The 26,209-nt window shown below is 47.2% G+C and overlaps 1 protein-coding gene across 1 annotated transcript in view; it reads right to left on the bottom strand.

The window, feature by feature from the left end:
- Positions 1–21,663: 21,663 nt before the first annotated feature.
- C19H16orf86 (chromosome 19 C16orf86 homolog) overlaps positions 21,664–26,209 on the bottom strand; it is a 13,242-nt gene continuing 8,696 nt past the window's right edge. The window contains exons 3-5 of the mRNA XM_075577206.1: positions 23,556–23,770; positions 22,931–23,095; positions 21,664–21,883 (exon numbers count right to left, since the gene is read on the bottom strand). Of these exons, the coding sequence (XP_075433321.1) occupies positions 21,729–21,883; positions 22,931–23,095; positions 23,556–23,770 (535 nt within the window). The 3' untranslated portion in view covers positions 21,664–21,728. The remainder of the gene's footprint in view (positions 21,884–22,930; positions 23,096–23,555; positions 23,771–26,209) is intronic.

The following is a 26,209-nucleotide window of genomic DNA, read 5'->3' as shown; positions in this document are numbered from 1 at the left end:
GTGGGAATCCCAGATTCAGAGGTTGCATGAGGTACTGTGGGAGAAATAGGGAGGAAGGGGTGATGCTTTGCTGTGGGAATTTTAGAGTCATCCATGGTTATAACAGGACCTGCAGAACAGTCAGTGAAAGATATATTTGTTCCAGAAATGGATGTCTGAGAAGCAGCAGTGGTCACACTAGGTACAGCACAAGAATCCGAGACAGGTATACTGGTCTCTGAAGTGGGTATTTGTGAAACAGCAACGGCTAGAGTAGGTACTTCAAAAGAATCAGAGGACATTGCGCTTGCCTCTGAAGTGGGTATTTGTGACACAGCACGGGCTAGACTAGGTACTACAAATGAATCGGAGAAAGTTGCGCTTGTCTCTGAAGAGGAAGCCAGAGGGTCAACAATAGGTATACCAGAACCTGTGGGTGCGCTTGTCTCTGAAGTGGGAGTCAGAGGGTCAACAATAGGTATACCCGAACCTGTGGGGGTTCTTATGGCAGGAACTTTAGAAACAGAGAAAGGTTTATCCAAAACTGCATGGGCCCCAGCAATAGAGGTATTGGTCATGGAAGAATCAGAACTAGGTCATTTTAACAGTGAAAACATTGGTGAAAGGTCTGCGAGTCACTGAAGTGGGTGTCTGAGAATCCATAGTATGAATACCAGATACTATGGAAAACTTTGGGGCATGAGTCTTAGAATCAATCAAGGGGGCTGCAGACATTACAGGCACATGAGTAGGCACCTTTCAAAGTAGGAGCTCTAGCATTAGTGATAGGCATATCACATATTACAGGAAAATCAGAAACAGGGAAGCCTGCTTCTACATCAGGAGCCTTATAAGTAGCACAGGTTAACACAGGAACTGCTGGAGAATCCTTAGATGCAGCAACAGGGAACTGGAACTGTGCAGGGGAAGAAGAGATACAGGTAGGGAACTTTGATTTGGAAACTTGATCTTTAGATGCAGTAGCAAATAATTCAGGCTTTGCAAGGGAATCAGAGACAGATAAGCTGATCTCTGAAGTGGTAGATTGAGAATCAGCAAAAGGGGAACCAATTGCTGTGGGAGGCTCTAAGGGAAAAAGGTTAGAGTCACAGGCAGGAATCTCAAATGTCTGAGGAGCAGGAGTGGTTACACTAGGTGCTGCAAAGGTTTTAGAGAAAGAGGACTTTACATGCTGGCTTATGGCTAGGGCAGATTCATGGGCATCTCTTTTAGATTGGTCTAATATTTCGGAAGAAGTCTCAGGGGACCCAGTAGTAGGAACTTTAGCTGGGGCAGGGGAATGAAAGCAATGAAGCAAAACAGGCTCAGCAACTTGACCTTCAAGTGGAGCATAATGTGCAAGGCCTGCCTTTAAACCGAGGGGTTGAGAAGCAGCTGTGCGTTAAAGCAGACACTGCACGAGTCAGGAAAAGGAGAGTTTGACTTTGAAACTGGAGGCATAGAAAGTTCATCATTTGGCTCTAGGAGTGTAACATTGGCTTGGGGATTACACAAAAACAGAAAACCTAGTGGCAAGCACACTAACACCATCAATGTACTGTATGATGACATCTTTCAAATACTTTAATGATCCAAAACGAATATAAAATATAGGGCTTTAAAAACAACACAATATAGTGACTATGGTCGAAGTGTAAACTCTGTATGAGTGTTCTCGATCAATAACTAATCAAAGTATCAGGTACAATCTCCTAATATTTATCAAGTACAAAGTGTGGACTAAGAAACCTAATATAGCTAATAAAACTGAGGACAAACGTGTTCCTCGCTGATATCCTGTGGGTATATCCGGAATGTGTATTGTAATACACTAAAGGTCCTGTCTAAATAGACAGATCAAATCATGGTGAACAGATGGTAACGTGATATTAATAAACTGCCTCAAAAATTAAATGCTGTGTACAGGATACCGATGGCGGTGTAGGTTCCCAGATCAAAGTACTATACCACATAAGAAAATGTATGATAGAGTGATATCGCTGCACCCTCTATGCCCTGGCACTGGGGGTATACTGTAATAGAAGACGCTATGTTCTACTTGGCACCGGTGGGTAGGTAAAAACACCTCTATCAGTAGGGATCCTACCCACAATGATGGAGATAGAGAAAGACCTGCTGGTTATACACATGTACCATAGTATGCAAACAATCTCAGAGGTGTAGGCAATCCCTGTATAGTCTGTATCAGCGTTTCCCAAATGGTGGGTCGCGACCCGTCACCGGGCCACGGCACCAAAATTGCCGGGTCACAGCGAGGCTGGCCGCGCGGTGTCTCCCGTCCCCCCCGCTCAAGTTAAAAAAAAATGGTGGCGATTCCCCCCGCGGTCCCGCGCGCTTGCGCAGGGCAAGCAGGGCCCGCTCCCTTCCTCCCCCCGCTCCCAACGTGGGACGTAGGAGGAAGTACCAGCTCCTCTGCGGCCCGCACGTTACATGGGGGAGAGTGGAAGTACAAGCTCCTACTGCGGCCCGCTTCCCCCCGCGGCCAGCTTCCCGAGCTCACCTCCCGTGGCACCCCCTCCCGAGCCCACCTCCCGTGCCCCCAAGCCCACCTCCCGTCCCGGGCAGCAGGGGATATCGGGGGCAGCAGGGGAAAGCGTCCGGCGGCAAGATGTCACCCCACCCAGTCACTGCCTCCCACCCAAGTGTCCCTGGCCCCCTCCCACCCACCCAAGTGTCCCTGGCCCCCTCCCACCCACCCAAGTGTCCCTGGCCCCCTCCCACCCACCCAAGTGTCCCTGGCCCCCTCCCACCCACCCAAGTGTCCCTGGCCCCCTCCCCTCCACCCAAGTGTCCCTGGCCCCCTCCCCTCCACCCAAGTGTCCCTGGCCCCCTCCCCCCTCCAGTCACTCACATCCGTCGTTGCCTGTAATTCACTGTTTGTGTCTGTGTGCGTATAGGGGAGAGCGAGTGTGTGTGTGTGTGTGTATCTGTGTGTATCTGTATCAGTGTGTGTGTCTGTGTGTGAATCAGTGTCTGTGTGTATCAGTATCAGTGTAAGTGTGTGTGTATCAGTGTCTGTGTATCAGTGTTTGTGTGTGTGTAGCAGTGTCTCTGTGTGTGTAGCAGTGTCTCTGTGTGTGTAGCAGTGTCTCTGTGTGTGTAGCAGTGTCTCTGTGTGTGTAGCAGTGTCTCTGTGTGTGTAGCAGTGTCTCTGTGTGTGTATCAGTGTGTGTGTGTGTGTGTAGCAGTGTCTGTGTGGCTGCGTGTGTGTCAGTGGCTGGGTGTGTGTGTCAGTGGCTGGGTGTGTGTGTCAGTGGCTGCGTGTGTGTGTATCAGTGGCTCTGTGTGTGTATCAGTGGCTGCGTGTGTCAGTGGCTGTGTGTGTGTGTGTATCAGTGGCTGTGTATGTGTGTGTATCAGTGGCTGTGTGTGTGTGTATCAGCGGCTGTGTGTGTGTCTGTGTGTGTATCAGTGGCTGTGTGTGTGTGTGTGTGTGTGTGTGTGTGTGTGTGTGTGTGTGTGTGTGTGTGTGTGTGTGTGTATCAGTGGCTGTGTGTGTGTGTGTGTGTGTGTGTGTGTGTGTGTGTGTGTGTGTGTGTGTGTGTGTGTGTGTGTGTGTGTGTGTATCAGTGGCTGTGTAGGCCAGTATAGGCGATAAAATTTTTAGTGGGTCACGAAAAAGAAGTTAAAAAATAACCGGGTCACGGAAAAAAAAGTTTGGGAAACCCTGGTCTGTATCATCAAGGTAAGTCTGTGTCGGTAACCTAATGCAAGCGCTAGTGTAATGAGGGAAGACACGGGAGTGTCTAGGTAACATCAAATATATCTGCTCACAGCACAGTATGCACAGCACAGTATGCATAGTAGGCACAGCACAGTATGCACAACACAGTATGCACAGCACAGTATGCATAGTATGCACAGCACAGTATGCACAGCACAGTATGCACAGCACAGTATGCATAGTATGCACAGCACAGTATGCACAGCACAGCACAGCATGCACAGCACAGTATGCACAGTATGCACAGCATGCACAGTATGCACAGCACAGTATGCACAGTATGCACAGCACAGTATGCACAGTATGCACAGCACAGCACAGTATGCACAGCACAGTATGCATAGTATAGTAAGCACAGCACAGTATGCACAGCACAGTATGCACAGGACAGTATGCACAGCACAGCATGCACAGCACAGCATGCACAGCACAGCAAGCACAGCACAGCATGCACAGCACAGCATGCACAGCACAGTATGCACAGGACAGTATGCACAGCACAGCATGCACAGTACAGTAAGCACAGCACAGTATGTACAGCACAGTATGCACAGCACAGTATGCACAGCACAGCATGCACAGTACAGTAAGCACAGCACAGTATGTACAGCACAGTATGCACAGCACAGCATGCACAGGACAGCATGCACAGCACAGTATGCACAGCACAGTATGTACAGCACAGTATGCACAGCACAGCACAGCACAGCATGCACAGTACAGTATGCACAGCACAGTATGTACAGCACAGTATGCACAGCACAGCATAGTATGCACAGTATGCACAGCACAGTATGCACAGCACAGATGCCTTAGCAGGTCAGCAGCCCAGGCCAGTGGTGCGATGACATGTACTTTATAAAGTGCCAGAATGAATCATTCTAATGTGAACCCCAAGTCGTTAAACCACACTGGCTATAAAGGATAATATCCTCATACAAGTCTATTGCCTGTGTCAATCTAAACAGGCATAGTATTGAAGACTCTGTGTGGTCTAAATGTGGAATCAAATGATGATCGTTAGTAATAATCAGTAATGTGGGGTTTGTGAAGCAGCACACTGACAGTGCAGTGGTTACACAGTTGCGTTTGAGACAATGTTAATACACGCACTTCCCTGCATCGGCAGAGATCACAGACATATATCAGTGCCGAGTAACACGTGGGAGTGCTGTCTCAGGCCAGTCCGTGACCAGTGAGCAACCTCAGCTGTGTAGTGAGGTGATAGTTGAATCAAATTAAATATATAAGGAGAACTAGTGTCTCCAAATGTAGGGGGACATGTGGTTCCTTGATAAGAGGCTCCTAAAGAGGCAGCTGATAATAGTAATTAATACTGCTTCAATCCGGAGTTTGGTGAAGAAAATGCACGTTCCCTGCACCGGCGCAGATCAAACACACATATCCGTGCCGAGGTCTATCAGGCAGTGCTGGCTTACACCATACAGGGCTGGGCAGTGCTGGCTTACACCATACAGGGCTGGGCAGTGCTGGCTTACACCATACAGGGCTGGGCAGTGCTGGCTTACACCATACAGGGCTGGGCAGTGCTGGCTTACACCATACAGGGCTGGGCAGTGCTGGCTTACACCATACAGGGCTGGGCAGTGCTGGTTTACACCATACAGGGCTGGGCAGTGCTGGCTTACACCACACAGGGCTGGGCAGTGCTGGCTTACACCACATAGGGCTGGGCAGTGCTGGCTTACACCACACAGGGCTGGGCAGTGCTGGCTTACACCACACAGGGCTGGGCAGTGCTGGTTTACACCACACAGGGCTGGGCAGTGCTGGCTTACACCATACAGGGCTGGGCAGTGCTGGCTTACACCATACAGGGCTGGGCAGTGCTGGCTTACACCACACAGGGCTGGGCAGTGCTGGTTTACACCACACAGGGCTGGGCAGTGCTGGCTTACACCACACAGGGCTGGGCAGTGCTGGCTTACACTACACAGGGCTGGGCAGTGCTGGCTTACACCATACGGGGCTGGGCAGTGCTGGCTTACACCACACAGGGCTGGCTTACACCATACAGGGCTGGGCAGTGCTGGCTTACACCATACAGGGCTGGGCAGTGCTGGTTTACACCATACAGGGCTGGGCAGTGCTGGCTTACACCATACAGGGCTGGGCAGTGCTGGCTTACACCATACAGGGCTGGGCAGTGCTGGCTTACACCATACAGGGCTGGGCAGTGCTGGCTTACACCATACAGGGCTGGGCAGTGCTGGATTACACCATACAGGGCTGGCTTACACCATACAGGGCTGGGCAGTGCTGGCTTACACCATACAGGGCTGGGCAGTGCTGGCTTACACCATACAGGGCTGGGCAGTGCTGGTTTACACCATACAGGGCTGGGCAGTGCTGGCTTACACCATACAGGGCTGGGCAGTGCTGGCTTACACCACACAGGGGTGGGCAGTGCTGGTTTACACCACACAGGGCTGGGCAGTGCTGGCTTACACCATACAGGGCTGGCTTACACCATACAGGGCTGGGCAGTGCTGGCTTACACCACACAGGGCTGGGCAGTGCTGGCTTACACCATACGGGGCTGGGCAGTGCTGGCTTACACCATACAGGGCTGGGCAGTGCTGGCTTACACCACACAGGGGTGGGCAGTGCTGGTTTACACCACACAGGGCTGGGCAGTGCTGGCTTACACCATACAGGGCTGGCTTACACCATACAGGGCTGGGCAGTGCTGGCTTACACCACACAGGGCTGGGCAGTGCTGGCTTACACCATACAGGGCTGGGCAGTGCTGGCTTACACCATACAGGGCTGGGCAGTGCTGGATTACACCATACAGGGCTGGCTTACACCATACAGGGCTGGGCAGTGCTGGCTTACACCATACAGGGCTGGGCAGTGCTGGCTTACACCATACAGGGCTGGGCAGTGCTGGTTTACACCATACAGGGCTGGGCAGTGCTGGCTTACACCATACAGGGCTGGGCAGTGCTGGCTTACACCATACAGGGCTGGGCAGTGCTGGCTTACACCATACAGGGCTGGGCAGTGCTGGCTTACACCATACAGGGCTGGGCAGTGCTGGCTTACACCATACAGGGCTGGGCAGTGCTGGCTTACACCACACAGGGCTGGGCAGTGCTGGTTTACACCATATAGGGCTGAGCAGTGCTGGCTTACACCATACAGGGCTGGGCAGTGCTGGCTTACACCATACAGGGCTGGGCAGTGCTGGCTTACACCATACAGGGCTGGGCAGTGCTGGCTTACACCACACAGGGCTGGGCAGTGCTGGTTTACACCATATAGGGCTGAGCAGTGCTGGCTTACACCATACAGGGCTGGGCAGTGCTGGCTTACACCATACAGGGCTGGGCAGTGCTGGCTTAAACCATACAGGGCTGGGCAGTGCTGGTTTACACCATATAGGGCTGGGCAGTGCTGGCTTACACCATACAGGGCTGGGCAGTGCTGGCTTACACCACACAGGGCTGGGCAGTGCTGGCTTACACCACACAGGGCTGGGCAGTGCTGGCTTACACCACACAGGGCTGGGCAGTGCTGGCTTACACCATACAGGGCTGGGCAGTGCTGGCTTACACCATACAGGGCTGGGCAGTGCTGGCTTACACCACACAGGGCTGGGCAGTGCTGGCTTACACCACACAGGGCTGGGCAGTGCTGGCTTACACCACACAGGGCTGGGCAGTGCTGGCTTACACCACACAGGGCTGGGCAGTGCTGGTTTACACCATATAGGGCTGGGCAGTGCTGGCTTACACCATATAGGGCTGGGCAGTGCTGGCTTACACCATACAGGGCTGGGCAGTGCTGGCTTACACCATATAGGGCTGGGCAGTGCTGGCTTACACCATACAGGGCTGGGCAGTGCTGGCTTACACCATACAGGGCTGGGCAGTGCTGGCTTACACCACACAGGGCTGGGCAGTGCTGGCTTACACCACACAGGGCTGGGCAGTGCTGGTTTACACCATATAGGGCTGGGCAGTGCTGGCTTACACCATACAGGGCTGGGCAGTGCTGGCTTACACCATACAGGGCTGGGCAGTGCTGGCTTAAACCACACAGGGCTGGGCAGTGCTGGGTTACACCATACAGGGCTGGGCAGTGCTGGCTTACACCACACAGGACTGGGCAGTGCTGGCTTACACCATACAGGCCTGGGCAGTGCTGGCTTACACCATACAGGGCTGGGCAGTGCTGGCTTACACCATATAGGGCTGGGCAGTGCTGGTTTACACCATACAGGGCTGGGCAGTGCTGGCTTACACCATACAGGGCTGGGCAGTGCTGGCTTACACCACACAGGGCTGGGCAGTGCTGGCTTACACCACACAGGGCTGGGCAGTGCTGGTTTACACCACACAGGGCTGGTTTACACCATACGGGGCTGGGCAGTGCTGGCTTAAACCATACGGGGCTGGGCAGTGCTGGTTTACACCATATGGGGCTGGGCAGTGCTGGCTTAAACCATACAGGGCTGGGCAGTGCTGGCTTAAACCATACAGGGCTGGGCAGTGCTGGCTTACACCATACAGGGCTGGGCAGTGCTGGCTTACACCATGCAGGGCTGGGCAGTGCTGGCTTACACCATACAGGGCTGGGCAGTGCTGGCTTACACCATACAGGGCTGGGCAGTGCTGGCTTACACCATACAGGGCTGGGCAGTGCTGGCTTACACCATGCAGGGCTGAGCAGTGGTAGGGCAGTTAATAGTACTCACAGATCACTTCAACCCAAAGTATGGCAAAGTGAGTGCACATTCCCTGCATCGGCAACATTTCACGTATCATGCTTCATCAGGGCAGCAAATCAAGGGGGAGGTCCCGTGGGCTGAGTGTGGGTTTATATAGTCACTGTGGTAAATGTTGTAACGGTTAACCCCTAAAGGACCGGAACATGGCAGTCTAATTAGCCCGACTGAATGGTACCTTTAATACTGGCCAAGTTCTCGATGCGGTTGTTTCCACACTATGTATGCCCAACTGACATGGGACAATATGTCCCCCTCAGCAATTAGCAAACTATTAGCATTTCTGGTTATGATATAAATAAAATTTGGTTTCAGCTGAGAAGTGAAGGCATCTTTATTGCTACCACTTAACAACTAGAAGCTCATTTAGTTGTGCACTCCTAGGCTTTAAAACTTAACATTTAATTATTAAAGGGGATAAAATAAGTTCTTAACACAAAGTGATAATAATAAATACATATAATGTACAGTGGCGGGAGGGAATGAGGAGATGATAGATGGCCAAGGTATATAGTCTGTTATGCTGATGCTTAATTATACAGATCAAAAGCAGTGATACCTATTAGGCCTTGATGGGAGAGTGGGTTACTCAGCTGGGAAAGCTCAAAAATGCTTGCCCTGTGTATGTGTATTGTGTGTCATGTGGCATAGCGTACCGAGCACCCAACCTGTATTGATAAATAGCCCAAATCAGTGTGCTAGTCCTAAGTTTAATAAATATAATGTTATGGCTAATAGATGTAATCTACCATATTGAAACTAGTAGATATAATCACTGTATGTGCAACTCAATAACAGGTTGGTGGTACGTGGATTGATTCTGCGCCCAATGACATTTAACAATCACTCTACACAGATAGTATATACGGCAAGCTATTAATAATAAAAGACCAGAATAAGCTGATACTAAACACTCTGCTGGGTATTAAAGCAGTAAACAGATTTTTACTGTGGTTGTAAAGTAAGCCGTCAACAAATAATCAATACTGTAAATAATTGTCCTTAGCAAAGATCCCTGCACACATAACCTTTTAACATGTCATAGACCATTGATGCATGAATAGGTTTCAGTGTGTAGCAGATGCTGGCAGACTAGCAGTGGTGAGATTGAGCATACATGGAATCGCAACTAATTGCTACAAAATCCCTGCTAGCTACAGGACAGAGTAACACAATGTATCACAGTATAGAGGCAGGCTGTAGCAAAAAACCACTGAGCGAGTAGAGCCAGTTAACCCTGGACACGATCGCATTTAAAAGGAGCACCAGCAGAGACCACAAGCACAAAATGTTAATACTACCCGTCTCTCACAGTTCCCTCGCGCTGACGTCACCACGCCAAAACGCCCTACGCGTTTCCCTCCTTGACGGAGATTCTTCAGGGGCGAGTGATAACCAGCTGATCTCAGAAGCATGTTTATATAGCGTCATGGGTTGCCATAGCAACCCGCGGGCCAATAGAAAACTTACTCAATGCTTATACTGATCAGTAGGGAACTGTATGTTTAGAACAGCAATGGTTAAAGGGGTACACACTAATTACAACAATAATGGTAACTAATAAAGGTTTAAAAGAATCACCAGCATATGGGACATGAGCTCATGTATGAGGGCATGTATTAGACTTATTTGGCCCATACCAAAATAACAGATACTGATTGGCTGTTCAGTGATATGTGGCAAAACATAATCATAGTGGGCTGGAGGTATTTAAACATGTACTGATTTAAATGCATATTAAACTTTACTGGGTTCACGATCAAAGATGTATTTGCTTGCTTGCTTGTCAGTAAAATAGGGAGACAATAAATAACAGATATATAGTTTCTAACAGCATGAGATATATTGTGGATAATTTAAACATGATGTCAATCTCCACAGATGATCAAATAAATGGAGTATATGTAAAACCCTCATTTAACCCTTGAGGGTATAGAGTTTTTAGTTTATATATCCATTCTGCCTCACGTTTTAATAGTCTGTTATTTATATCACCACCACGTATATTGTTTTTAAGGTGGTCAATGCCTATAAAAGATAGGCACTTAATGTCTCCCTGATGAATATTATTTACATGACGTGCAACTGGTGTTTCTAATTTATTGTGGACCGAGTTTATATGTTCAAGTACTCGTTTTTTAAACTCCCTGATGGTTTTACCAACATATCTGAGGCCACACTCACAACTGATCAAATATATTACATTGATGGTTTTGCAACTTATATGGTGTCTAATATCAAATGTCACTGATTTGTCGTGAGATAAGAAGAATTTAGCAGGGTTGATATATTGACATGCTTTGCAGTTCTTGCACTTGTGCATGCCCATTGGTGGAGGTGTTAACCAAGTAGATGATATGGGGCGTTTAAAGTGACTGTGCACAAGGCCGTCCTGCAGATTAGCTGATCTCCTGCTAGTGATGCTTGGAGTGTCTTTTAGAATTTTAACAAGGTCATCATCGGATCTTAAGATGTACCAATGTTTCATGAAAATCTTCTTGATCTCATGCCACCTATAATTATAAGTTCCAATGCAACGAACCTGTGTGTTAGGTGATTTCATATTAGGACCCAGTAATTGTGCTCTGTCACTATCTCTTGCACGATGATATGCGTGTTTTAATGTAGACATTGGGTATCCCCTATCTAAGAATCGATCTTTCAGGTCTTGAGCCTGTATGTAAAATTCTCTCAAAGTGGAGCAATTGCGACGTAGTCGCAGATATTGCCCAATGGGGATGCTTTTGACTAAAGATGGAGGGTGGTGGCTGGTAGCCGCCAAAAGACTGTTAGTGGCCGTCTTTTTTCTAAAGATCGTGGTTTGCACATTACCATCTGGGTCCTTGCTAATTTTCAGGTCCAAAAATGTTATCTCAGTTGCATTGTACTCAAATGTCAATTTTAGGTTCAAATCATTAGCATTCAATAGAGACACGAATTCAACCAATATATTTACTGGACCATGCCAGATCAATAGTATGTCGTCTATAAAACGAATCCATAAGTCAATGTATTGTGTGTATTGCACCAATTTGTCACTGAACACATGTTGATCTTCCCACCAGCCCAGGTATAGATTAGCATATGTTGGTGCACAGGATGTGCCCATCGCTGTTCCCTGGGTCTGGTGGTACAGTGTTCCGTCAAATAGAAAAAAGTTGTGACAAAGGACAAATTGCAGAAGGTCTATCATGAATTTGTTATGTTCAATGTAACCTAAGCCCCTTGTAGAGAGAAAATGGCTACATGCTTTAACACCATTGCAATGGATGATACTGGAATAGAGAGATTCCACATCCATTGTGACAAACAGGGTTTGGTTATCACAATTTATGCCATCTAGTCTTCGTAAGGTGTCTTTCGTGTCCTTAATGTGAGATGGTAAATTTGACACGAAAGGACGCATGATTTGATCCAGGTATACACTACAGTGTTCAGTAAGGTTATTATTGCCGGAGACAATAGGCCTACCTGGCGGTCTTTTTTGATCTTTATGAATTTTAGGCAATGTATAAAATGTTGCCACTGTAGGTGTCCTGGGTAACAAATAATCATGCTCATTTTGGTCAATAATGTTGTTGGTAAGGGCACTTTTCAAGATGGATTGAAGATCCTTAATGAATCTCATAGTCGGATTGCAATCCAGTATCTTATATGTTGTTCTATCTTTTAGGATACGTTTGCATTCCTTGACATAAAATTCAGTGTCCATAACAACAACATTCCCACCTTTATCTGAAGGTTTGATTGTGATTTCTTGTTGTGTCATTAATTCCCTGAATGCCACATTTTCTTTTTTAGTGATGTTATGTCGCATGTGTTTTTTAATTTTCATTTTCTCTAGGTCCCGAGTGACTAGGTTGGTAAAGACTTCAACCTGGGGACATAATGACATAAAGGGGGTAAATTTACTTTTTGGTTTACAACTAGAGAACGGACCTTCTCTCTTATCAGGTGGACTTTCGTTATCATCTAATAGTGACATAAGGTTCTGAACATTTGTCTGATCGGATGCGGCGAGGCCAATGGTGTCAATTTCACGTCTAGATTTTTTAGCGTGAAATTTATGCAGTAGCAGTTTACGGGAAAACAGATTTAGATCCTTTACCCACTCAAACAGATTAAAATCCTTGGTGGGTGAAAAGGATAGTCCCTTCTCTAATAGTGAGATGTGATCGCCGGTTAGATTAATTTTTGACAGATTAAAGATCTTTAATTTCCCGTCTTCTACTGCTATGGAGTTTATTTTCTGCGTTGGCTTTTGCCTGCTTTTTCCTTGGTCAATTGTTTTTTTGTTATTGCCCCCTCGTCTTGTTGGTCTCTTGCGAGGGGGTATTCCAAAAAAGCAATAGTATTGGTATCAGTTTGAGAGATCCCACTTGTAGAGGGAGATGGGGCAGACATTCTGGTTTCTGAACCACTAGCTGTTTCAGACTCTGAATTCTCAGCCTCTGAGGAGGAGTAATTGATCGTGGGCTGTCTTCTCTTCTGGGATTTTTTATAGCTGTACACCTGATGTAAGCTGTAATCTAAAGCATCCCTCTGAAATTTTCTGTGTTTCCTTTCTTTGATTTCATTTCTAAACTTATCAACTTCTCTTTGTAGTTTAGATTCCATATCATCAAAATCTTTGTGGGCTCTAAAGTCATCCAGTTTGCGTAATTGGATATCAAGTTCCTTTTGTATATTCAATAACCTGGTCTGTTGAGTTTCAACCAATAATTTTATTAAGGACTGTGAACATGTTGATAATATGTTCTCCCATTGCTGGGTAAACTCAACAGTGGTTATATGATACGCTGGAGAGAGGCCTATCCGTAAGCCCCGTGGAATCATATCTTGTGTATCATAATTCTGCAGACTAGAGACCTCCCACCAAGTCTGTGCTTGAGACTTGAATAGGCGATTAAGGATTCTGAAAAAATCAGTGATATTATCTGTGTTGTTATAGGGTGTGTACGTGTTCTCCACAGAGAAGACTTTTTTTGCCTCATCATGCCATGAGCTGGTATCCCAGCTGGTGGACAAAAAACCTGTCATATTTAGATGAATTTGACTAATAATCTCTTAATAGAGGTAGGAGCAAAATAAAGAAGAGGATTCTTACGTTCCCCTATAGTAAACACTAAATGAAAACCAAAGAAAAATATATATAATGCTCTCTAAATCAAATAATGTGATGATAATATGGTGGTGCCTGAGCCGTCAAGATTGGCGGTGGGTGCAACTGATGAGCTGCACTAGACAGAATTTGGTTTCAGCTGAGAAGTGAAGGCATCTTTATTGCTACCACTTAACAACTAGAAGCTCATTTAGTTGTGCACTCCTAGGCTTTAAAACTTAACATTTAATTATTAAAGGGGATAAAATAAGTTCTTAACACAAAGTGATAATAATAAATACATATAATGTACAGTGGCGGGAGGGAATGAGGAGATGATAGATGGCCAAGGTATATAGTCTGTTATGCTGATGCTTAATTATACAGATCAAAAGCAGTGATACCTATTAGGCCTTGATGGGAGAGTGGGTTACTCAGCTGGGAAAGCTCAAAAATGCTTGCCCTGTGTATGTGTATTGTGTGTCATGTGGCATAGCGTACCGAGCACCCAACCTGTATTGATAAATAGCCCAAATCAGTGTGCTAGTCCTAAGTTTAATAAATATAATGTTATGGCTAATAGATGTAATCTACCATATTGAAACTAGTAGATATAATCACTGTATGTGCAACTCAATAACAGGTTGGTGGTACGTGGATTGATTCTGCGCCCAATGACATTTAACAATCACTCTACACAGATAGTATATACGGCAAGCTATTAATAATAAAAGACCAGAATAAGCTGATACTAAACACTCTGCTGGGTATTAAAGCAGTAAACAGATTTTTACTGTGGTTGTAAAGTAAGCCGTCAACAAATAATCAATACTGTAAATAATTGTCCTTAGCAAAGATCCCTGCACACATAACCTTTTAACATGTCATAGACCATTGATGCATGAATAGGTTTCAGTGTGTAGCAGATGCTGGCAGACTAGCAGTGGTGAGATTGAGCATACATGGAATCGCAACTAATTGCTACAAAATCCCTGCTAGCTACAGGACAGAGTAACACAATGTATCACAGTATAGAGGCAGGCTGTAGCAAAAAACCACTGAGCGAGTAGAGCCAGTTAACCCTGGACACGATCGCATTTAAAAGGAGCACCAGCAGAGACCACAAGCACAAAATGTTAATACTACCCGTCTCTCACAGTTCCCTCGCGCTGACGTCACCACGCCAAAACGCCCTACGCGTTTCCCTCCTTGACGGAGATTCTTCAGGGGCGAGTGATAACCAGCTGATCTCAGAAGCATGTTTATATAGCGTCATGGGTTGCCATAGCAACCCGCGGGCCAATAGAAAACTTACTCAATGCTTATACTGATCAGTAGGGAACTGTATGTTTAGAACAGCAATGGTTAAAGGGGTACACACTAATTACAACAATAATGGTAACTAATAAAGGTTTAAAAGAATCACCAGCATATGGGACATGAGCTCATGTATGAGGGCATGTATTAGACTTATTTGGCCCATACCAAAATAACAGATACTGATTGGCTGTTCAGTGATATGTGGCAAAACATAATCATAGTGGGCTGGAGGTATTTAAACATGTACTGATTTAAATGCATATTAAACTTTACTGGGTTCACGATCAAAGATGTATTTGCTTGCTTGCTTGTCAGTAAAATAGGGAGACAATAAATAACAGATATATAGTTTCTAACAGCATGAGATATATTGTGGATAATTTAAACATGATGTCAATCTCCACAGATGATCAAATAAATGGAGTATATGTAAAACCCTCATTTAACCCTTGAGGGTATAGAGTTTTTAGTTTATATATCCATTCTGCCTCACGTTTTAATAGTCTGTTATTTATATCACCACCACGTATATTGTTTTTAAGGTGGTCAATGCCTATAAAAGATAGGCACTTAATGTCTCCCTGATGAATATTATTTACATGACGTGCAACTGGTGTTTCTAATTTATTGTGGACCGAGTTTATATGTTCAAGTACTCGTTTTTTAAACTCCCTGATGGTTTTACCAACATATCTGAGGCCACACTCACAACTGATCAAATATATTACATTGATGGTTTTGCAACTTATATGGTGTCTAATATCAAATGTCACTGATTTGTCGTGAGATAAGAAGAATTTAGCAGGGTTGATATATTGACATGCTTTGCAGTTCTTGCACTTGTGCATGCCCATTGGTGGAGGTGTTAACCAAGTAGATGATATGGGGCGTTTAAAGTGACTGTGCACAAGGCCGTCCTGCAGATTAGCTGATCTCCTGCTAGTGATGCTTGGAGTGTCTTTTAGAATTTTAACAAGGTCATCATCGGATCTTAAGATGTACCAATGTTTCATGAAAATCTTCTTGATCTCATGCCACCTATAATTATAAGTTCCAATGCAACGAACCTGTGTGTTAGGTGATTTCATATTAGGACCCAGTAATTGTGCTCTGTCACTATCTCTTGCACGATGATATGCGTGTTTTAATGTAGACATTGGGTATCCCCTATCTAAGAATCGATCTTTCAGGTCTTGAGCCTGTATGTAAAATTCTCTCAAAGTGGAGCAATTGCGACGTAGTCGCAGATATTGCCCAATGGGGATGCTTTTGACTAAAGATGGAGGGTGGTGGCTGGTAGCCGCCAAAAGACTGTTAGTGGCCGTCTTTTTTCTAAAGATCGTGGTTTGCACATTACCATCTGGGTCCTTGCTAATTTTCAGGTCCAAAAATGTTATCTCAGTTGCATTGTACTCAAATGTCAATTTTAGGTTCAAATCATTAGCATTCAATAGAGACACGAATTCAACCAATATATTTACTGGACCATGCCAGATCAATAGTATGTCGTCTATAAAACGAATCCATAAGTCATATGATATAAATAACATGTCTAATATCACCAGCCTGGTGATTGCAGACAGGTGGGGTTCAAACCAAGGAGTTATGTAATATTCATTTATGGTAAATATAGTATATGATTGACAAAGCAGAAACTCATGAACCGTGTCCATTGTTTCTAAATAAATAAAGTAAGGGGGGGGGGGGGGGCACGTGTCCCTCCAAAGAATAATGAGCAAAATGTGGGACATACAGTAATCTAACACCAATATCTCTGAAGTGGTTAGGCATAAACTGGAAGTGGACCACTGTTATCCAAAAGGTGATTCATGCAGGTCAACACTCTACGAGTCTAGATAAATGGACTAAAGATAAAGCCCTCATTCAGGCCGGCTGGTAAGTGCGTGCCTAATGTATATGTAGCCAGGTCCCCTCTGGCTCCCCGGTTTCCCCTTTCTCCCTCACTCACCCTCGCTCCGGTAGGGGATGCTGCGGGAGCGAGTGCGTCGCCGGGGGCTGACGGCGACATCAGTAACAGCCAGGAAGCGTGGAAATCCTGGCCTTGCTGTTAAAGGTGAATCACTCTCTGCTGACTCGCAGAGATAAGAGACATTCTTAAGGTGGATCACTCAATGCGGGAGCCACCCCACGCAGAGGCGGAAGCAACGTGTGATCGTCCTTCAGGAAAGGGATCTCAAGTACAGAGCATCTGCGTGCCCAGGTGTGGACACACCCGGCAGGTACAGTCAAGTCACCCAGTGCACTAATCTCATCTCATCTTAGTGGGCAGCGCTGTCTCACACTTGGGTGGGAGGGGGACTCTGGGGACACTTGATATACAGTGTGGGTTACAGGCCCAGGAGGCTAGGGTTACTAAGGTTGCTGTTGATGTCATATTGTGATGTGATATTTTGTGTTCTGTTGCATATACAGTAAACTGTTTTTATATATACTCCGGTGTATGTGCTTACTGTGTATGTGGGTCCTGTGTTAGGGGTCATTCTACCCTTAGAATCCTACACAGGTGGAGGCGCTGTTTATGTAAGATCGTTCCAGAGGATACACCCCAGGCTCTCACTGGCGGAGGTTCAGGCCTCTTGTGAACCTGACAGGTAAAAGCACCACACCTGGTAATACATATAGATTCCCCTCACATGCACTCTATCTAGCAGAAGACTGTTAGTGGCCGTACTCTTGCGATAAATGGTGGTGCTCAGAGTCCCATTCACACCCTTTGATATCGTCAGATCTAAGAAAGGCAACGATTGCACACTAAACTCCAGGGTTAGATGTAAATTAAAGGCGTTCTTATTCAAGATATCAATGAATGTTTTAGAGCCTCAAGGTGTCCTCGCCAGATGATAAATACGTAATCTATGAATCAAAGCCATAGTTCAATACATGACGTGTACTGCTCCATATCCTCATTAAAAACTACTTCTGATTCCCACCACCCCAGATACAGGTTGGCATATGTAGGGGCACACTTAGTGCCCATTGCCGTACCCTGTATCTGGTGGTAGATGATATTATTGAACCAGAAGTTGTTTCTTGTTAATACAAATTGGAGGAGATCTGTGACAAACGTATTATGTACCTTGAACCAATGTGCCCTAGTGTTGAGGAAATATTTAACTGCTTCGAGCCCCAAGTCATGCTTAAGCTTGAATATATCCCCTCCACATCAAGGCTGGCAAGTATACAGTCCACTGTCACAGTTATTCCTTCCAACCTTTTGAGGACATCCTTCGTATCCCTCATATACGAAGGGTGTGCAGTCACAAAAGGCCGCAGTATTTTGTCTACATACGAGCTGGCCCACTCAGTAAGGTTACCCATACCTGAGACTAAAGGTTGCCCCGGTGGTGGTAATTTCTTTTTGTGAATTTTGGGCAGGCTGTAAAGGGTGGATATCCTCTGAGTCCTCACCAAAATGTAATTATACTCTTGTTCAGAAATTACTTTAAGTGCTAATCCCCGATTAAGTATGATGATGAGCTCCTTAGTATACTTCAAAGTCGGTTCTGATCCCAGAGTTTCATAGCACAAGGTGTCTGACAAGATTCTGATGTTTTCCTTGGCATATTCTTCAGCTTTAAGGATGACAAGATTGCCCCCCTTATCCGAGGCCTTGATGATAATAGTCTTGTAATCCTCAAATTCTTTCAATGCCACCATTTCCCCCTATAAGCACAGCCTAAGGCTAAGGCCCCGCTCCCTCAGTCAGTGCGCCCGCACGGCAGACAGGCGGGGCGCTGACAGACACAGACCGCGATATGCAGTCTGTAGGGAGCCGGAGCGGTAGGGGGGCGGGAGTGGGAGGGAGGGGGGCGGGATCTGATCATGGTGCCGTCCACCCCCCCCCCACACACACACACATATATACATATACACATACACATACACACACACATACATACACACATACATACATACATACACACATACATACACACACACACTTTAACCCGCAGCTCCTTCCCTACTCCCCGCCCAAGGCGCCTCCCATCTAGCTCCTTCCCTCCCCTCCTCCCCATTGGCTGACTCGCGTACCACGTGACGCGCCAGCGCCGAAAATCACTAGGATCTTGCAGCATCGGCCGGCTGACGCGTCACAGTACGTAGTCAGCCCTGCCGGAAGGAGGCAGCGGGGGCAGGGACCATTCGGACAAGGGTCTGGTGGTCCGCGGCCGCGCGCCCCGCCGGCCGCAGCGGGTTCACAGCCTTAGTCTGCACTTTCTTCTATAAATTAGACAGAAAGCTGCCCATTATCCTGGGACTATGTCACAAGGGATATACCAAATAAGTAAACATGGGAAGGATGTTGATCCCGGGAGTAATCTTATTGACTACCAGCATTCAAACGAGGAAGCAAGTTATCCTGATTTGCAGCCATAATTGATGGGGAAAATGCTATATTTGTTCTAGGAAAATGTGAGTCCCCATTCCACAGAATTTACCAAACTTTTCAGACCCAATTGAAGCATATTGCACTATGTAGTGTTTTTATGCTTTTTTCTTTTATGGTGATTCCTGCGCTTCCCAATATTTCGTTACACTCATCTACAGGATTGGACCAGCCTGTCTTAGGTTTTTGGGCTGCATTATTCACTTGATTTATTGAATTGCACATTTTATTTGCACTTATAATCTCAGTGTCCAGGAAAATCAGCGCAGCTCAATATAAAGGGAAAAGAGAAAAATATATAGTGAAGCTCGTTCACAGATAACTTTCATGTATGTAATTGTAGTATACAATGTGTGTATATACTCAGCTCATGTATCCCGATTTCTTGCCTTTCTATATACCCAATTAAAGCTAATTGATTGTGGCATTAGAGATGGATATATTAGGAGGGGACACAAGGACAATCATACATACCCCTGAGGAAGCAGGAAACTACCTGCGAAGCGCGTAGGGTTTCAAGGGGTCCAGTTTGAGGGCAACACTCCGAAACCGGAAGTGGGAACGGAGGAGCAAAGAACCTCTTGGTGCCCGGGCTCAGGCACTTTCAGGTATGTGCATATCTCACCAGTTTTACTGTTTGAAAGTTATCTGTGAACGTGCGTCACTGTATATTTCACTGTATATTGTTCTCTTTTCTTCCCTTTATATTGAGGTGCGCTGATTTTCCTGGACACTATCACATTGAGCTGGGAACAAGGAACCATTTTTAGTTTTTGCTATGGATAAGTGGTGCATAGTACTCCCCCAGACTTCTTAGCCAGGAAATCGCCCTGCCTTCACCATGCCCAAAACCAGCCAGCGCAAAGGATCATTTCAATAAGCTCTTTGATCTCATCAGGCGTGTGTCAATATACCTTTGGATTTGCATCATTTCTTTTTCTGTATACGAAAGTGCACGATTACTTCACTCCCTACACAAAGTTAATGCGCCATTTCAGAGTCTTTGTGGGTTTTTCTCACTCGCTTTCCTATCATTTCTATATTAGAAAAGATCTCTGTGGCCCACGGGATGCGTAGCAGGAAGGCAGGTATCCCCAGTCAATCCTATTTGAATATCTATAGACATATAGCCTCCCTCCCAACAGGTCAAGTTTTCAGGATATCCCAGCTTTAGCACAGGACTGAGCTGCTGATTGAGCCACCTGTGCTGAAGCAGGGACTGATTAGAGACACCTGTGCTGAAGCTTGCAAATGCTGAAAACTTGACCTGTTGGGGGGGGGGCTTGAGGACTGGCGTTAAGCACCCCTGCGCCAGAGGAACATCCTGCTAGACCTTCCTAAATATACGTCCAAGACAGTAATACTGAGAAGGACACCACAAAATTAATTCACTGAAGATTTATTTCAGCCAAGTAAAAAAAAACAACGTTTCGGCTGGCGCCCAGCTGCCTGTATCAAGGTAACAATAAGACGCGCCAAACACTTAACCAACAAACCCAAGGTGCCCAATCCGTTCCTCCCACCAAACTGTGCACTTTGATCTGGCCCTTTGACGTCACTCCACCACTGCCATAACAACGCCAGTATACGGAAGTGCCCTTATATAAGGATCAAAGGAAACTGTAGAACCACCCCAATTAAAGAAATAAAAATGGCGGCCTATAGTGATGGAGATTCTTGGGGGTCCTAGCATATATATGGTATGAATTACTTGAAGTACTGTTAGAGTCTCCGCATGGCATCTCCCACCTCTCCATGTCTCTCTTTCTCCCACCTCTCCATGTCTCTCTTTCTCCCACCTCTCCATGTCTCTCTTTCTCCCACCTCTCCATGTCTTCAGGACTAGCATACTATGAATTGCATGAAGTACTGTTAGAGTCTCCGCATGGAGTCTCCCATCAAGTCATTCAAGAATATTGCAAAAGACAGAATCGGATTAATCAAGATAGCGCAGAACGGTATCTTGGAGTCGAATTGTTCCAATGGCCAACACAACATTATTTTTGATGGACAATGGGCATTTGTAGTAAAAGATTGATCTAAAGTCAAACAAATTGGCTGGCAAAATGTGAACAACCCTTTTCAAACTTTTTTTTTAAGAGAAAGAAATACAGACAAACAATCTATAAAATAAATAAGTAACAAAGCAAACAGATTTTAACATAATCAGAGTTAGTTTGAAAGTGTTGTCTCGCCAGTTATTGCAGATAATTTCACTAAAATCTCAGTGTGTCCAAAAATCCCTGATAACTCTGCTTATATTAGGGTAAAAGAAAGAGACTCAGAGGATGTGAATTATACAGTCACATTACTACAGGATACAAAAATATTTTCACAATATTGGAATTGAACCTGGAGACACACTACTGATTATCATGCTGTATAGAGGATATCATTTTATTTGCATGGGTACCACTGTATGTTATAAGGAATGAGGGGACAGAGGAGGCACCAGGTGAGCTGCACAGACACTCAGCATCTTGTCTATATCTACTTGTGTTGACTTGTCTAGTTCTGACTGGGCCGGACTTGCAAACGCAAGATGGAGTATCGGCTTCAGGCTCCTCTCTTCTTTAACTGAAACACAGAGACATTTAGGAACGTTAATGGGGGCGTGTATTGTGAAAGTGAAGATGCCAGGTGTCTTGGTCAGAGACGGCCCCTGTCTGCACAGGTCAAGCATAACATGGCATATATATGATGGGGTTTCTTGTAGGTACTATTCCACCTCAAATCAACTGTGAGATGAAAACGCATCATATGACTTAAGTGGCCTGTTTAAAAATAATAATAATCTCAAAATGTGCTAATTTATAAACAGTTGTACTTACAAGCATTGGCCGCTGTATCAGGTAGAAACTTGATGCTTGCGGTTATCTCTCCCAGAATCCCTTGCTTGGTTCATCCTCAAGTGAGGGCAATATGAGGGCAATGGCATCATCAGACTGGATAGAGCGTCATCTGCCATGTTTACTAAAGCAGGGGGTACTCAACTCCAGTCCTCAAGACCCCCCAACAGGTCAGGTTATCAGGATATCCCAGCTTCATCACAGATGGCTCCATCAGAGGCTCAGTCTTTGACTGAGCCTCTGATGGACCCATCTGTGCTGAAGCAGGGACTGATTGAGCAACCTGTGCTGAAGCAGGGATATCCTTAAAATCCGACCTGTTGGGGGGTTTTGAGGAGAGGAGTTGAGGATCACTGTACTAGAGGGACGTTCTCACACCATGAAAGGACCAATAATTACATTTGAAAAATTATACAAATTTTCCATTATAGACATTTATTTTCAAAATGGTGGAGTGGGTGTTATTTGGCCGAGCGCTTTTACTTATTGCCCTCCTCCGTATGCTGCAAACCAGGGGAGGCGCTACGTATTTTTCCGCCTGTGAAAACATTCAGTGACGCCGCCCCCTGCGCTCCCAAACGACTCGCCCCCTCGCTCACGTCCGAATGAGTTGGAAACTCTTCCACCTGCCTGAAGCACTCACCCTCACGCCCGCCGCCTGCACACACTTCAATTTTTCCGCTCCCCCGGTCACGCCGGCCCGGCTGCCACCTATGACTTTGCCTAATACCGTGTTTAGAATAACTTCCACCGGAAGGTGATAAAGTGAACTAACCGTGTGCTGGCGGCGAGTGAGACATCGGCAGATCTGCCATCTTCTCTTCACATGCGATATCCCGAAGTCCATCAGCCTCTTCACTGTCCATCTCTGGGTCAGACGCGGTATTCATCTCTGGGTGGTCATAGTTTATATACTGGTATAAGGATCTTGGGTGCTGAGCTGTGCCGGAGGAGAAACACAATGTTACACGGAGAATCTTACTCCGTGATCCTTCAGCGTAGGAGGTCCAGCGGTGACACTGGACCTTTGGCACATCCGGGTCATGTGATTGCTCCAGGAGTGATCACGTGACACGACTGATACCGGAAACGTGCAAGTGCCTAGGACAGGGGTGGGCAATTAAAGTCAAACAGGTCAGGTTTTCAGGATATCCCTGCTTCAGCACAGGTGGTGCAGTCATAAGGACTGAGCCACTGATTGAGCCACCTGTGCTGAAGCAGGGATATCCTGAACACCTGACCTGGTCGTGGCCCTTGAGCACTGGCGTTGGCTGCCCCTGGCCCAGGAGGTTCCGGGCACGTCATAAGGGCCACTGCATTTTGCCAACATATTTACGCTGTCTCCGCTTAGTTCAGGGGATTACTGTACGATGCTGTAAAACATTAGCGTCTGCACTTACTCTGGGGAAAGACTGTTTGTAAGCCCCCCGGGCACGAGCTGGCCGCAGCGGTGGGGGGAAGCTCAGCTGTGGCTTCTTTCCTTTGCTTCTTGGACTTCTTTTTCCGTTTTCTTAGTTGAGCGACCTCTCCCTGCAGCCCGTCTTTCCCCGGCATGGCCACGGACACCTTCTTCTTAAAGTCCGCGTGCTGAAATACATGAACTGCTGCATCGGCCCTGGGGGTCAAACAGATGGGAGAAACCCGGCCTTATTGCATCAGCTTAAAGGCAGCGCCATATACAGAGGTAGCCAATGTTATTGCTGCAGGTGGGTTGCTCGCAACGCTCCACTGGGAGAAGACAGTGCTTTGAAACTGTCGAGCGCCATTTGTCCTGCGGGAGAGCGCCGCGGGTTGTAATAACGTTGGATACATCTGTACGCAAAAGAATACAGGCTTCCAATTCCAGAAGTATGTAACCGTACAGTATATAGGCACGTACAAGCGGTCTAGGACGTTTCGCCGCGGCCGTTGCATTCCACTGTCAGCGTTCCGCCGCTATCAGCGTTTCGCCGCGATGTTCACTCCTGCACCCGACTGCCGTCCGCCTGACCGGACAAGCCAGGTCTGCCGTGCCCGACAACTACGTGTTTTAATGTCCCGCGCGGGACCGCTACACTGCCTAGACAGGCTGCTCCGACGCGCCATCTTTAAGCATGCAGTTTTCGGAATGGCAGGCTTGGCTTGTTTGGTCGGGTTGGGTGTACGGCGGACTGGACATTGCGGCAAAGTGTTGTGCTGCGTCATTCTCCCCATAGTATTTAATCTGTGATTATGGGAAATGACCCATTTTTAGCCTAGTAATGGGGAGTGGAGAACACACTAATAATACGTCCGCTGAAATAGACGAGGAAGGAAACCAACCAGATACGGAATTCAAAAGTCCAGGCTATGTTACAGAGACTAAAGCTGACGTTGTCCCATGTTTACTAAGAGGTGCTACTGAATGAGACACCCTAGCTTAAGGGTGCTAAACTGTACCACGTCTAAACTCCATCCAATTAAATAGGGGTTGGGGTCTGCTAAATCGTAGCACCCTTTAATGAATATGGTCCCTTCTGTGCAGGATTCAATGGGTCATAAAGGGTCATATTGACCAAATGGTGCCAGAAGGTGCGTTATGGAGTAGTCATATATAGAAGCACATGCACACTGCTGGTAGGTGCTGGAGGGGGGTACTTACTGCCGGTGTGCTGTGTCCAGGAGGTCCAGACATCCCAGAAGTACTTGAGCAAAGGAATGGAAGCAGGCACACGGTCTTACTAAAGGTGCAGTTTATTGTGCCACCAAAGGTCTAACGTTTCGGCAATAGATTGCCTTTATCAAGGAGAGGGCTACAGAACATACTAAACATACCACTATTTATACACAAATGGGTACTCACCCCTCCACGATCACTGCTGCCTTGCTCCTGGATGTCTGCTGCCAGTGAGGGGGCTGTTCCCCGAGTGTCCGGCATCCTGCAGGACAGCCATCTTTGCCTGCTACAGGCATTGGGGAGGCTGTCTCCTCGTGGAGCCCTGGGATCCTCCCCTGGTGGCGCATTACGTCATCACGCCACGTCGTGCTGGTGCTCTGACGTCACGATGGGGGCGTCGACATCCAGGAGCAAGGCAGCAGTGATCGTGGAGGGGTGAGTACCCATCTTATACTATATTAGTGAAAGCACTGTATGTTTGCCTGCCTGGATGTCCGGTGTCCCTAGCGGCAATCTCATTGGTCCCTTGGGCCGCCCGCCCCCGCACACCTCTCATTGGCCTCACACACTCACACCACCCCCTTGGCCCGCCCCCCACACCTCTCATTGGCCTGAGGCGGAGTGACGGGCCAAAGGTCCAAAAAAATAAATAAAACACACACACACACACACACACACACACACACACCTCTCTCTCCCCGCTCCAAATCACCTCTCCCCCTCCCCAGCGGCATCACCTCTCCCCCTCCCCAAATCACCTCTCCCCCCTCACCGCTCCAAATCACCTCTCCCCGCTCCAAATCACCTCTCCCCGCTCCCCAGCGGCATCAACTCTTCCCCCTCCCCAGCGGCATCACCTCTTCCCCCTCCCCAGCGGCATCACCTCTTCCCCCTCCCCAGCGGCATCACCTCTTCCCCCTCCCCAGCGGCATCACCTCTTCCCCCTCCCAGCGGCATCACCTCTTCCCCTCCCCAGCGGCATCACCTCTTCCCCCTCCCCAGCGGCATCACCTCTTCCCCCTCCCCAGCGGCATCACCTCTCCCCCCTCCCCAGCGGCATCACCTCCTCCCCCCCCTCCCCATCGGCATCACCTCTCCCCCCTCACCGCTCCAAATCACCTCTCCCCTCACCGCTCCAAATCACCTCTCCCCGCTCCAAATCACCTCTCCCCGCTCCAAATCACCTCTCCCCCCTCCCCGCTCCAAATCACCTCGCTTCCCGCAGCTGCCACGCGGCGCGTAAGATGGCGGACCCCCTTCCTCCCTCGCGGCGCCGAGTCAGACGGTGGCGGCGCCCGGAAGTACAGGTAGGTGTCGCTCCCCACCTCCGGCGCCAAACGGAACTGAGAAAGGGCGCATCAACTGAGACGTGTGTGTGTGTGTGTGTGTGTGTGTGTGTGTGTGACACTGTCCACTGCC

The sequence above is a fragment of the Ascaphus truei genome, chromosome 19 (genome assembly GCF_040206685.1).
Source record: "Ascaphus truei isolate aAscTru1 chromosome 19, aAscTru1.hap1, whole genome shotgun sequence".
NCBI classification, from domain to species: Eukaryota; Metazoa; Chordata; class Amphibia; order Anura; family Ascaphidae; genus Ascaphus; species Ascaphus truei.
Note: the sequence above shows the minus strand (reverse complement) of the source record. Positions and strands in the feature narration are given on the sequence as shown.